Here is a 14,285-nt window from a genome sequence, read left to right as displayed (position 1 = left end):
GCATTGTTTCTCACATGCTTTTCTTCTTTTTAAATGGAGAGCTGTTTCAGCTCTCAGTCTTTCCCTTTATAGGTACTTTAGCCCTAGTGGCTATGATACCAGTGCTATCATGATGTTGAACTGAGGCATCTCCATAGCAGAAGTTATTCATGTTCTAGGCTCAGGACACAATTTTAGTTTTCAAGACCTCATAAAATGAGGAATTTTTGTTTTGCTAAAATTACGGAAATGGAAAAAAGTATTACAAAAGTTAAAGGAAATACCGAGCAGGAACAAAAACAGTAGGTTGTTTTTCATCCTAATCCAATTGCTGTGCATGTTTTCTTTACGTTGTATATCTATCGTAAACTTAGATTCGCTGGTATCTTTGCCTGAAACAGCGAACGCTCCAGATGATGACAATACATGATAAAATAATCAGGACAACTGCAATGATTGCTGTAGTGCTGATCCCACAGTGGAGAGTAACAGTAGACAGCTGAGCACCAGCTAATGATTTGGGTTCAGAACATGTTGTTTCTTCAGCGTCTTCAATTTTATCCAGATTCTGCTTGTACCAAGTGATTAAGCCAATATTGGAGCAGGTGCATTCCAAAGGATTGTAACTTAAATTGATTATACTGTAGCCAGTTAGGGACACTAGCTTGTCACGTGGTATAATCTGAACCCTATTGTGGGCAAAATTGAGATAGATGCTCTTAAGATTTGAAAATGCATCTGTGCTGAACGCAATAAGCTTGTTGTGGCTCAGATCAACGTGCCTTAACTTCTTGAGGATGTGAAATGCTTGGTCATCTAATGCTGTCAATTCACAGGATGCTAAAATTAGCACCTCTAAATTGGATAGCTGTTGAAGCAGTTTGTTCTTTGGCATGATCCCTGACTCAAAGATATTCTGACTAAGGTCCAAGAGTATGAGGTTTTCCAGGCCTTGAAAGAGATGCTGAGTGCTAGTATTGACCTGGGAGGAGGACAGATTCAGGACTTGCAAGAGATGCAGATTTCGAAAAGGCCCCTGTGAAGTGCTGATGTGAAGCTGAGTGAAAGCGATGTCCAGCAGCTCCAAGTTAGTACCTTCCTTAAAGAGCACATCGTGGACATGAAGTTTGGTGTTGTAGCTCAGGTTCAGGTACCGAAGACTGCTCAAACCATTTAGTGCTTCATTGCAGCAGTCAGAGCTTTCAATGTGGCTATGGCTTAAATCTAGATGTTGAAGCTTTGCCAGTTTCTGCAAACAGCCAGAGCCCAGCTGCAGGGTCTGCGAGTTTCCTCTGACCTGGAGGTGGGTAAGGGAGGGGAAGGCAGCTGCGCTGGTGTTGCAGAGGTGCTCAAAGTTGTTCCCATTGAGAATTAGCTCTGTTAGCACCTTCATACCACTGATGCCAGGGGGCAGCGCACTGATGTGGGTGTGAGTCAGGTCCAGCTTCCGGAGCTTGGTCATACAGTGAAATGTGGCAGCATTTAGGTTTTTGAAGTGCCGTAGCGGCAGATAGAGATCCTTTACAGTGATATTACAGAGGCCTCGTAATACACCAGGGCTTATGTAGGTCTCCTTTCTCACGTCATCAAATGTTCCCAACCAAAGCGTGTGGACTGAGGAGTTCTGCATCCCCGCCAAGATCCCGGGGATGTTGCTGCAGGCCCCAAAGTCCAAACTGTAGAAACTGGACTGGAAAGCTCCGGGTTCAATGTACAAAATGTCATTGCCTTTAAAGATGACAGTTATGTTACTGGTCTTCTGCAGAATGCTGACATCTTCCACTGTGATTGTTCCTATGTTGTTCATTTGGAAATCAAGGTATTTGAGGTTTTGAGTTGGAAAGTTGGGAGGGAGCTGCAATGAGGAGAGGTGGTTGCTGCCCAAGATGAGTGTATCCAAGTTGTCTAGGTTCGTCATGGGAATAAAGGACAGCCTGCTTATTCCTGTCTGCGTTAAGACAAGTTGCTTCAGGGACTGAGGGCCAACAAATGCTGTGTCAGACAGAAACAGGAGCAGGTTTCCAGTCAGCACAATTGTGTGCAGGTGATTGTTGTTGTGAAAGGCACCTTCATACACCCAGTTGATCTGACACCTTGAAAAAGCAATAGAAGCCAGCATCAGTAGTCTGCCTCGTCAAACGTTCCCATTACTACGTGGTAACCCAAACGGCATTTCATGCATGTAAAAACTCATGATCAACAGCCTTTGCCAGAACAAAACAATGTTTTCCTTTGCAAGGGACACTTCCCTGGGGATTGGTAAGCCCACTTTAAATACAGAGTCCTAGTGAGGAAGCTGTATTACAGCAGAGAAAACTGCCCTGAAATGATGTGTGCAAAATCCCTGTTCAGGAGACATTTGTGGAAGTCGGGCAGACATGAGTTTTTTAGTGTCAAACTTAATCAAATGAAAATCTCTTTTTCTAGAGAAAAAGACGAGCACTTATAAGGACTTGGGCCTATCTTTCCCTAGGTTTTATGAACAATATCTTTATGGAGAAGTAAGTTAAAAAGTTGCTCTAGTCATTTTGTTTGTCTTAGCAACAGCAGTATGTAGAAAATGCGTATTTCACCCACTGTCGGGCAAATGACTGTCACTGGAGGAGAAGCCTAGATATTGCCCAGTTGTACCAATCTTTAGTAAAATACCAGCGACCATCTGGAAATGCTGCTGCCAGTTTCCCTGTGCTGTTGTGGACTCTGGGAGCCTTCAGCTCTGAGCAAGGGCAGAGGGTTTGGACCAACAAGACCTCTGAAAGTGAGGATGATCTACTGTACCTTGTTAAATCCAAGGAGAGCAGACTCTTCAGCTTCGAGAAGGTTGACTTCCGAAGGGAAGGAAGCAAGTTGAAGCTGAAGTCGAGGAGTTCTGTTGTGACAGGTAGCTTTTCAGGAATTTCCGTCAGACCTAAACCTTCACAGCTATAGCTTTTATTGACTATAATCTGTGGAAAATACATAGTGAAACTCTGAGATAGCTGCTCTGAATATAAATATGAAACTAACACATTTTAAAAAGCAAATAGAACTTTGAATTATTTAAAAAGGTAGCAATCATAACTCTATGAAATCTTAACATAGGCTTGAAATGCGCAACCCTGGGACTTTATGGAGTGTTTTTGAAATGAATGCCTTGAATCTTTCTTGTACTAATCTGAAGCGTCTCATCTGTGTTTATCAAAGTTAGCATATATGAAGATTGTTTACTGTTCTGGATGAATTATTAATCTGTAAGAAAGAATCCTCACAAGGTATCTTTAAAATCTGAATATCGTGAGTTTTGTAAGAAAGCTTATTCTGAAATAAATCTGAGGAGAATCTTGCAGAGAGGAGGAAAAAAGAGCAGGCCTAGAAAGGAAAATGTTCAAATTAATAGGATTTGAATTGCTGTTGTATGCTGCAGCGAGAGAATGGTAGGAATGTTCAGCTCAAGCTAGGTAATGATAATATCTGATATAGTGAGTCTTCAAATTTTCTATGAAGACTTTTCAGTTTCAGTGAAAATAAAATGATCTATTATGTAGAAAAGTCTACTCTCTGAATACCAGAGGAATTCATTAAACATATCTGACCAGCCTTTTCCTCCAGATGATGGTTCAAAAGGTAGTTCAGTCAGTCAAAGCCTGGGACTATGGATGTCGATCCATGCATGAAAACACAGCCCAAGAACTGCCTGCTGCTGCTGTTTAAAGAAATAGAAATGCTCAAAGTAGCAAACTTTGCTGGGGGCTGTACAGCCGTGATTAGGGACTCAAGCGTACCCAGCGCAGCACAGCAAGCAAGGCTGAGGAGACTGCCTGCAGCATCCTCCCGCACCAGCTTTGCCCAGCCTCTGAAGTGCCCTTTTCCCTGCCTGCATGTTATTTGGTATGTGGGGCCAGACTGGGAGGAATGGGGTCTCTGGACAAGCTTGACAGCAGCAGTTCTGGAAATATCCTGTCAGGAAGCTCAGAGACATCTCATCTGACTCATGCATAAGTAAATGCAAGCTCTGTGCATGCACTATGCAGTTGACTAATCTGACCACAGGATTTCTTTGCCTCACCATCTCCTAGCTAAGAGAAACATTATTTAAATTACGTGCACCAGTATCACGATGTATAATTTGCAAGCTTTTGGATTATCTTGGGCAGCATGTAGGTAAAAGGGTCACCTTACAGGTGCCCACAGCACGTGAGGAGACTACTACAGCCTTTTGACCAAAATAGAGGTTATAACCATGCCTTAACGCCTAGTTCACTCCATGTTTTAATTAGATTCAAGGCTATTTTAATAGCCTGAATAAAGCAAGCACAGAGAGTGGAAAGGTCGGTGAGAAATGTGGATGACACACAACCTGATGCTGGGCTTAAAGGGGAAGCCTTCATGGTGGCTGGAGTGCTTTGCTGTGTGTGCATGTTCCAGTCATGCACTTGAGCCTGATCATCTGCAGGTGGCACGTTTTCACTGCCTCCCTGGTGCTGGGAAAACCAAGGGTGGATGCACTTCCCCTGTTTGGTCCTGGCTTGGTTATGTGAGGCTGAGAGGACTTAGAGCGTCAGAGATACTTGCAGAAGGAGAGAGATGAAGATAAAAATGATGTGTGTGCTGGGGCTGGGTGATGTCCCCATTTCTGGAAGTCCTGCCTTCTCCATATCTCCGAGAGGGTCCTTAATGAGCAGACGGCACAGCAGCCGTTCTCTGTAGGATGGAAGCACGTGGAAGCACTGTATTTCTGTTTGGGTGCAAGCGTACAGATCCCTGGGGTATGGTGCATTGTGTGCAGACCTTGCCAAACATGCAGGGCCTGGCATGTTTTAGACCAAACCAAGCCTCTGCTCTTTGGCAGGGTGGGAGACCCAGGCAGAAATGCAGGCATTAAATAGCCTCACTGGAGGAGGAAAAAGCAGTGTTGTAGCAAGTGGTCTTGGATCCAGGCTGGATACAGAGAACACTTTCTTCTCTTCCTTTTCGCACAAATCTTTCAAACGAAAGGTGCGAGGGAGCCCCGTGGCAGCCCCGCGTGGCTGGGGCTCCGCAGCCGAGCAGGCAGCAGCAGAGAAACGTTGGCAGCGGCAGGGCAGAGCCAGGAGGAAGGAAGGAAGAAAAGGACTTTTACCAAGAAAAAGCGTGTGGTGCAGGTCGGGGGAGGCGAGTGCAGCTCCTCAGCTGCCGCGCTTCCCCTGGGGGCCTTGGGGTGCCGGCAGGGCCCCGCAAGCCGGATGGGAAGTGGCCCCCCGGCCCCTGGTCCCGCGCAGCCCTGCCGCGGCGGCGGTGGGGTGCAGAGCCAGCCCTGCACCTGCTGCTCCTGGTGGCAATGCACAGGCTGGATTCCCATCGCGAAGCACCTAAATAATGTAGCGTTGGTCACTATAGAAACAGCCAAATGCAGACTTAAGAAAAGCCTGTGCTTTCAATACCAACGAGCAAAAAAGAACCTACGGAGCTGGCTGCTGTAACACGCAGTTTAGATTAGAAAAAGAAAAAAAAGTTTAGCTGTCAATATAAATGAGAACAGTGCCAGTGTTTTACCGTTCAAATAAAATAGCAAGATCAAGATCTCTGTCTGCTTACACTCCAGGGTAAAGTGGATCTTAAAGGGATGTGAGGAACGACTCCTCCCCTGTCATATCTTGTTGTACAATTTAGCATGCTCTGGGATTTGTACATTTAATTCAGGAAAGAATTTGCTACAGGTCCCAACTGTGCTTAGAGTAGGGCTGGATTTCCACAGTGCCTCTTCCTTGAATCAAAATACTTGCCTTCTTTTTTTTTTTTCTTTTTTTCTTTTTTTTTTTTTTTTTTAATTGGGAGATAGGACTAGCCTGTAAGACTTTCTTTTCTTCCTCCTGACCCTGGAAAAACCCTGTTTTTCTCGTTCTTGCTGTTTTCATGTGATATAGCAAGTCCTAAACTGCAAATACCCATTTATGAGCAAGAGACACCATCAACTCATCCTATACAAATTCCTGTAGAGAGAGCATAGCGTAAGAGACAAAATTCTTATATCTGTTCTCTCTGTAGCTCTGATATCTGCTATAAATATCCCTTTGAGATTTTATCATCCTTTGAGCTTTCTGGAAAGTAAAAGGCCAGATGAAAAGGAAGGAGGAATGGTGCATGGCTGTGTGTGTGAGAGAGCGAGGGAAAGTGAGCGCCCGCATGAGTGACTGATTTAACCCAGCACATTTCAAGACATCCGCTTTATTTCTCTGATAAAGGTTTTCAGATCCCCTTGAGAAAAACCTCTCAGCAATTTAAAACAATCAGATGTCAGCATGCAAGCATGCCCCGAAGACTGATCCTCTACATAGACGATTCCTTTATCTCAGCAGAGACCAGTGACCATCACTCACCTCAGCGCACACCGTATCTACAGTGCGGGATGCTTCACGGCTAATGCAGACAGGCACTATGAAAACCAGAAGGTAAAAATAACCAGCCATTACAGAGTTGGGTGTATTCATAGCATGGGTGATCTTCTGATATCCTCCCTCTATCAAAAGCGAAAGAGGACAGCAAAGCTGAGACGAACAGTCTGCAAGAAAGCAGGCTTAAGAAAAAAAGTGTTTGCCAAACCTCCTAGGCTTAGTGCGAGCAAAACAGCAGTTTCGGAGTGAGAGAGGAACTTCCTTGCTTTAAATATAGTCAAATGACTGTGTGCTGAGGCTTTTCTCAGACAGAACAGATACAAAAAAAAAGGAAAGTGAGAGAAATTTTTCTTTATGCTCACGTAAAACAAAATCTCTCCCCTAAAGACAGTGGAGTTACTTCAGAGTGAAATAGGAGGTGGAGCAAAAAGAGGGAGATTAGAACGCAGCTTTCCACCGATGTGCAATTTAATGCAGTAAAAAGTCTCTTGAGTCAAGCAGTTTGGTCCTGAAGCTCACAAGAGTCTGTAAAAGAGCTAAAGTATAGGCACAAGACCTGTGACTTACTTCTCTTCTGGGTTTTTGATAAAAGACACTTTTTTGCAAAAAGGATCATTATGCTGAAAAATGTCTTTCATTAGCAACTGCAAATGCTCAGAAGTGTTATCTCCGTCTGAAAATGAACTCTTTTTCCCCTGGTATTTGCATTATTGATACTGATTGGTCTTCTTAAGGGGAGCAATGTTTCTTCCTAGCTGCATGGCAGGCACTCATGCGCCTTTATTTTTTTTTCCCCAGGTGGAAAATAGGCTCGCAAGTCTATGGTAGGTCCTCTCTAGGGCTTGTGTGTGTTTTACAGGGGAGCTCTGTCCCCTCACTAATGAAGTGGAGGGGAGAGGCTGAGCCGCCTCGGCTGGCGCGGGGGTTTTCTGGGGCAGGGGCAGCGTGCTGGGGGGCTGTGCAAAGTCCAGCGAGAAAAGTGGCTAACACACAACCTGGTGCTGAGCTTAAAGGGGAGACCTTCGCGGCGGCTGGAGTGCTTTGCCGGGCCTGCACCTTCCAGCCGTGCACTTGAGCCCCCTCATCTGCAGGTGGCCAAGACGGCTCTGGCGGGGAGCCGTGCTGGCCCCGCCGAGGCTCCGGTCCTCGCGGCTGCTGACAGCACTGAGCAGCCTGGCCAGCCAGCTGCATCCTTATTTTCTTTGCTTTCTTTCATTTATTTTAATGGCTGAGTTAAGAGGTTGGTAACTTCGATGGCAGCAGCCCTAACTGGCACTCTTTCTTCATCACCTGGTGAAGACCGGTGCGATGAAAACGCACGGGCTTGGGAAAACAAGAGGGGAAGCGAGCGGCCTCTGGACAGAAAGCGCAGCCCGCTTTCCGCCACGGGCAGTGCTGGGCAGGGGCAGCAGGGCCGCCGACGCCTGTGCGCTCGGCCGCGCTCCCCCCGGCCCCTTGCGGAGGGAGCAGTGCTGCCTGGGGTCGCTGCCTCAGCCCCTCTCGCGTGGGCGAGATGTCGGCCCCGCGGGCGCCTGGTGTCCAGCGGGCACTGTGGCCGCCCAGGGCGCGGAGAGGATGGGGCGCCTCTGCCCGGCTGCTGCGGCTGTTTGCTGCTGGGACACTTCTCTGCTGATCTTACTTGGCTTTTTTCGTGAGAGAGTGGTTCCCCACGGTCTGAGTGCCCGTGGCCGAGGGCTGGGGCCTCCCAGGCGGCTCCTGGGCCTGCCCTGCGCGTCCTGCGGGGCTCCCAGCCTTCCCTCCGCGGCCCCCTCCTGGTCCTGGCTGCCTCCGGTCACCCTTGCAACCTTGGGTCTTGCTTGTGGGAGGGTGCAAAGACCTGGAGGTAAAAATTCTCCCTTAAACCACCCATATCAGAAACCTCAATTTTAAGACAAATGTGCTGTTTTGTAAGGAATAACCTTTAAATCAGGAGGGGATATTGGCTTAAGCTAATCCTACCTGTTTCTGCTTTGCAAATATATTAGTAAAAATGTTGTGGATTTTACATAGACTTAATAGGATAGAGATAAGCCCAGAGACTTATTTTTGGGGGGGTTTTGAGGAAATGGGAAGCTTTATGATGCAAATAATGAATTCCAGAGGCTGCTTCAATTTTGGGTAATGAAGATTTCATTATGAAATTGCTATTGGATGACTGAAGTTCTACTTTTTGTTCGTGTGCACAAGCAGTTGCTGAGCTTAGAAAAAAAGACTAATAATTAGAAGCGTTTGAATTATTCAGTACATGTGCCTATCTGATTCGTTTTTCTCTTTGTGCTCATAAATGAGCAAATCAGAGGTAAGAGTTTTTCGTTGGTGTGGTTTGTATGAGGAGGCACCAGGCAGGATGGTATTTCTGCGCTGTTTGCTGCGGGTATCTGGCACGGGTTCAGTCTCCGGCCACGCAACAGCTGTGCCTATGATTGCAGCCGGGTGACAAGATGCCTTGGAGATCCCTGTGGCGCCCTGGACCCATCGCAGGCCCATTCACCTTCTGCGTTAAACCGGGAGGATTCCCTTTTCTGCCTCTTTTCTACTTTTTATGCTGGTGATTGCTGTTTGTAAGTGCTGGATGAACCCTTTGTACAACACAGCCTGTGCAGCGGGGCTGCCAGGCCACGAGAGTGGCCAGGAGAGGCCTCTGGGGAATATTTATTTGTTGGGGGAATATTTATTTGTTGGTAATTTTGCTTTCTGTGCGCTTGTCTGGAAGTCTTCCCACTCAGATTTAAGAGCGTGTGAATGCCAGTGATGGGCATCGGTTGCTTGCCACCGCTAAGAGCTCGCAAGTTGGTTAATACTTCTGGAGGGCTGAGCAAATAGTTAAGGGGCCTAAGCCTTGCGTTGACCCAGGGAAGCATGAATTACCTGTTTCTCCGATGGCTGGGGAAACCAGAGGTTTAAAGACCTGTGTGGGACCATGGGTAGACACGAGCTTAGGACGCTGGAGGTGCGACTCTGCCTCTGGGCTCAGGCCTCTAGAGGGCTCTTCGTTTCTAGGGAAAGGATTATTGCTCTTATTACGGGTCCCTGTCAAACCTCGCTGAGTCGGTAACACCAAACCGTTCCCTTGGCACTAACTTCTGAATACTGCATCACAAGTGACTTTCACAAACAAGTCCCTTTCCCTTGAAGAAAAAAAAGTCCTCCAAGCAGGACTGTAAATCCCCTCCAAGTTCTCCATTTTAAAATCAGTGCTGAGCTAGATTTGAGGAACAACTGAAACTCGCAGAACAAGGGTGAGTCATCCACAGCTTGTGCCTACCTTCCCCACGCCCAGGAGCAGCGGCCGCCCTTCCCCTGCGTGAAAACTGCCACTGAGGTGGCGTTAGGCACCGCAGTGGCCACGGCGGCTGAGGGACCGGCTTGGTCGTCAGCCAGGCTGGTGTGATATGGTCCTGGGTGTCATTTTGGTGGGTGCTGTTAGCACAACACCAAGGTCGCAGGACGCCAGAGCACCCACCCATGTAGCGAAAAGCGGGTCTCGTTTTGGAGGAGAGGTCCCGGCCCATTCTGCAGCCTCCCTGCGATGCTGCTGTGGGGATTTCAAGACTTTCCTTGTCCGTTTTCTCTTTTCGTACTACAAACAAGGGATATGAAACCAAAGGGTTGCTTTAAAATCTGGACGTTAAAACCTGGGTGCAGGGTGTGCCTTGAGGTGGGGGATTTGGGCTGCGAGTGACCTGGCTGCTGCCGCGTGGTGCCCGGGAGGACGGGGCGGCCGGGCAGCAGCGGTGCCCCCGGCCCTGCTGAGCCACGCGCCGGTGTTTCCAGCAGGAATCCTGCGTGCGGTCGGCTGCCAGCGCAGGAGGTAGTACGTGCTCTGGCTGTGCTCCTCGGAAAAACCTGACAGGAGGCAGTGCAGCAGGAGTATGAACCACCTGCAGGGAACAAAAGCTACCGCAAAAACCATCAGATTACTGTTTGAGAAGAGGAGCTAGCCTGAAATGTGGTAAGCACGCCTCTGCTTCATGCTGCAACCATTTTTTTTTTTTTTTGAAGGCCTAAGCGAGGGAAGGAGATAGCAGCCACAAGACACGATACTTGGCCTGAAGGCTTTGCACGCACGTGTGAGCAGGGAGCAGAGCGTGGCCGGGGAGACTAGCGTGTTGGAGGCATCCAGGCGTGGGGGCCCCTGCGCATGGGGCGTCTGGGCTGCTCTTAGGAGGGTGCTGGGGAGCGTCGCTAGAGCGAGCACGCCGCTGGGCCGGGGCTGCGCATGAGGCTGAGTGTGGGGAGCGTCACTCCCCGGGGCCCCGCGGCAGCCAGGCGCTGTTGCAGAAACAGCTAGCAGCTGACACAGGCATTGCAAGATTAAACCAAAAAGGAAGAACCCTATGGGCCGTCCCGAGGCTCCCGGAGGCTCAAAGCGAGGGGTGGGCGTCCTGCACGCCCGGCTGGGCTGCGGCCCCTCGGGCAAGGCGAGGGCAGCGAGGAAAGCTTCCCGGTGCCAGCACCACCCCACCACGGGGACCCGCGGGGTCCCAGCAGGCTCAGCTACACCAAATCGCCCACTGCAGCTTTCAGAGCCTACTTCTTCCTTTGCTTTGACATTTCTCCTTACACGTGCCGGTAGAGGACAGGGTGCAGGACTTGGCTGGGGACCCAAGTCACTGCTCTCTGTCTCTGACGTGGATGGTAAGGTTGATGCAGAAAGTGCTCTACAACCTCAGTCCACAGTATCCTTGTCCAGAGCAAATCATCTGCGTGAGTGGCAACCTGATCGCCCCTTAAAAAGGGTTGAATGTGACTAGGAATCTGACTTTTGTGTTTCACATAGAAGTATCCCGGACGAATAAAGTGAGTGCTCCTTTGGCTGTGATCTCCACAGACGGTTTGCCCTCACTCAGCTTTCATGTGGACTCAGGGTGAAGCAGCACTGCGGGTTTGCGGTGTCCTGGACTCTGTGTGCTTCGAGGGGGAAATCAATGTAATTTTTTTAGAGGACAGAATGAATAAATTTCAGCCAAGGATTGCAGTTTGCTGGGCACCTAGGAGATGCTGAACTTCCTGGCCACCAAGCCTGCATCCTGTGCTCTGTGTGTGTCAGCCAGGAAGCTGGTCTTTGCCACCATCTGGGAAATGTGAAACCATGTGAAGTCCTCCTAACGAACACAAACCGAAAATAGCCAGGACAAAGCTGCTACGTGGGAAGGAAATTGCTGACAGGAATTAGTGACTGATTCATTACTGATGTTTCCACATCCATGTTTCATCTGCAAAGCAGTGCCTCTTATGCTCTCCCTACAAATACTGCTTTTGCATAACTACAGTTCTTGTGTTACCTTCCCTGAGTATTTTGTGATTTTTTCAAAAATCTCCTTCAGAAAATATTTTGAGTATCTCAGTGCTGGAGCTTTCTTTTACTGTGTGAAACAGCCATGAGATTTTTTTTTTCTTGAGGTCAAACATATAGTCTCTGTTTTCTGCTAAGCAGGCAAAATACCCTGTATTCTCACTCCCTTATTATACTTATTGTATTTCCTTTCCTGTACTGTATATACATTAGTATACTTTTATATACTATAGTCTTATATGTTACTTATTACATCAGTCATATAAAGTCAAGATAAAATGTAGATTTCGATGATTAATGACCAAACATTCTTCTCCCCTCCTAACTACACAGATGAACTCTGACAAACCAGGAGGTGCTGGATTTTAGAATGACAAGTTCAAAATCTAGTTGCATCCTTAAGTCAGTACCAAGCAAAAAATCAGAATCAACAGCCTCAAGAGCTTTGCTTTTCCTAAGCTGGTCTCTGTTGGGTACTGCTTGAAACGGCTTCTGGGAGAAGGAGTTTCCCACCCATTGCATGGGGAGGCTGGAAAGATCCCTTGAAGTTACACTTCTGGTTTGTTTGCTTCAGCTGACTGCTGTTATTAACCTTGCAACGAGAGGAAACCAGGCAGGGATGGAGAGAAGGGCCGGCGGAGAGTGCTGGTGTGCACTCAGGCTATTTAAAGAGCTTTTGGTACAGGCTCTCTGAAATGACAAAAGAGCATCTTAAAAGGAAGTTTCGTTGCTAAGCGACATTAATAGCCATATATGGAACTACAGCAAGAGAAGGAAGAACCCCTTCCTTCCAATTTTGAGTAAGAAAGGCTGATAACCAGCACAGGTAGGAGCAAAGCTCCCTGGGGATGCAGCGGGGAGCCTGCACCAAGCAGCGGCTGGGCTGGGAGCGGGTTTCCAGGACCCTTTGGCGGAGGGAGCCGGGGGTCAGACCACGCAGGCGGGTCAGAGCCATCACACCGGCCCCAGGCTTTGGGAAGCACCGATGCATGGCAGGCTGCAACACTGCTGTGGGCGTGCGAGAACTGCAGCAGAGACCCGAAACCCCCGTAACGGAGGCGGTGGTGGGGAAAAGCTCAGGCTGCCCTAGCACTGTGGTGGTGCTCAGCCACACGGCTTGGAAATTGTGAATAATGTCTCTCTGCATGCTTTTGACCACTCTAACTCACTTCCCTATTTTAAAGACTTTGTTTCCTTTCTTGTCCCCCATTCAGGTTAACATCTGCTCATTTTTCAGTGATCCTCTTTGCCTGATTAGCATCCACGCAGATGCCAAGTAATATAACTTATACTACTACCGGTATGAGTGCGTTTGAGGTGATAAGGTAATATGCATGCCGCTCCGATCAGGAGCGTGTTCAGCCCGAACTATCTTTCGCCGCAGGCAGTGATCTGCTGTTGGCTCGACACCTTCCTTTGTCCTCGCCGTGCTTCAGAAACACGTCTTGTTTTTTCTCTCGTTCCTGTCTTCCCAGCGATCCTGCTTTACTACCAAACGTGAGCTCCTGACGGCTCTGCCTTGCGGAGGAGAGAAGCAGCAGCCGCGCTGCCGCATGGTGCAGGGTTTCGCCCTCGCGCAGCGCTTGGGCAACGTGGTGGCGGTTGGATGCTGCTGATGAGCTGTTTTCTCTGGGGTTTTTTAAAGGGGAATTTCTCACCGCGCGGCCAGGGTGACTCTGTGGAAGGAGAGGAGCAGCGATGCGCGTGCGGGGCTATCCCGCGGCAGTCCTCTCCGGAGCGGTTCCCCTGCGCACCGCCCTCCGACTGTATTACTGACCCGGCACACCTGGCGTCCCGGCTCCCTCCCTTCGGCAAATATTCACTCCGAAAGTCCTGCACGCTGTCAACCCTGTCTTTAAACGTTTCTGTATACTGCATACGTGGCCCCTGTTTGCAGAGGCAGGCAGAAGGAGAACAGCTTGCCGCGTGTTTAGGCTCGATGAGTTTGTCAGATCCAGGCCAGGAAGAGCAGGGTTTACTTTTCAGCTCTCTGAGCCCAGTCTTTGGGCGAATGCCCTACCACGCTGCGGGGGTGACGAGCTGCAGGCCAGCGGGTAGGTGTTCGGAAGTGCTTTATTCAGCAGCAGTCTTCAGCAAGGCTTCGGTACTGTAAACACGTGGTGACAGAATCACCGCAGAGCTTTGCGCCCCGGGTCGGCCATGTATTAATTCTCTGAGCGTTGCTCCACCTCCACAATATCAATACCCCTCATGCTAACGCCATAAACAAGAAATACTGTTTTCTTCCTTTTTGCAACAGCTCTAGAAGGTGGTGGTGCAACACGAGAGGCGGTATCCCGGCAGTGCCTGGGAGGCTTGCAGGCTGGCGCCGGCACGCTCCCGCGCACTGGGCAGAGCTTGATGCCGCGTGGCCGTGAGGGCCTGGGAGCCCTCCCGGTGCAGCTGGTCGCTGCAGCCCAAAAGGCGGGGTTGCGGCGGGGCGCGCAGCTCGCCTGCCTCCGCGGCGGCTGGGCCCCGGCCTCCGATGGAGGTGGGCGTGAGGCTGGGCCTGGCGGTGCCGCCGGCAGTCAGCGTTTCCCCGGGCGGTGGGGCCTGTTGCCTAATCGCGCTTGCGGGCATCTGTAGCGTTTTTGCTATTGGAGTAACTGTGTTTCCCTTGCTCTAATTTAACTTGTTCCTTATTCTGTTCCCGACTGCTA

General features: G+C 49.1%; 1 protein-coding gene across 1 annotated transcript; it reads right to left on the bottom strand.

Moving 5' to 3' along the window:
* Positions 1 to 172: 172 nt before the first annotated feature.
* LOC135324906 (CD180 antigen-like) lies at positions 173 to 6,652 on the bottom strand. Its single transcript, XM_064501970.1, has 3 exons — positions 6,315 to 6,652; positions 2,758 to 2,924; positions 173 to 2,072 (listed from the first exon to the last, which is right to left on the bottom strand). The coding sequence occupies exons 1-3, from the start codon at positions 6,423 to 6,425 to the stop codon at positions 350 to 352; spliced, it is 2,001 nt and encodes a 666-aa protein (XP_064358040.1). The 5' UTR covers positions 6,426 to 6,652; the 3' UTR covers positions 173 to 349.
* Positions 6,653 to 14,285: the final 7,633 nt, after the last annotated feature.

Source organism: Dromaius novaehollandiae, chromosome Z (assembly GCF_036370855.1).
Source record: "Dromaius novaehollandiae isolate bDroNov1 chromosome Z, bDroNov1.hap1, whole genome shotgun sequence".
NCBI lineage: Eukaryota > Metazoa > Chordata > Aves > Casuariiformes > Dromaiidae > Dromaius > Dromaius novaehollandiae.
Note: the sequence above shows the minus strand (reverse complement) of the source record. Positions and strands in the feature narration are given on the sequence as shown.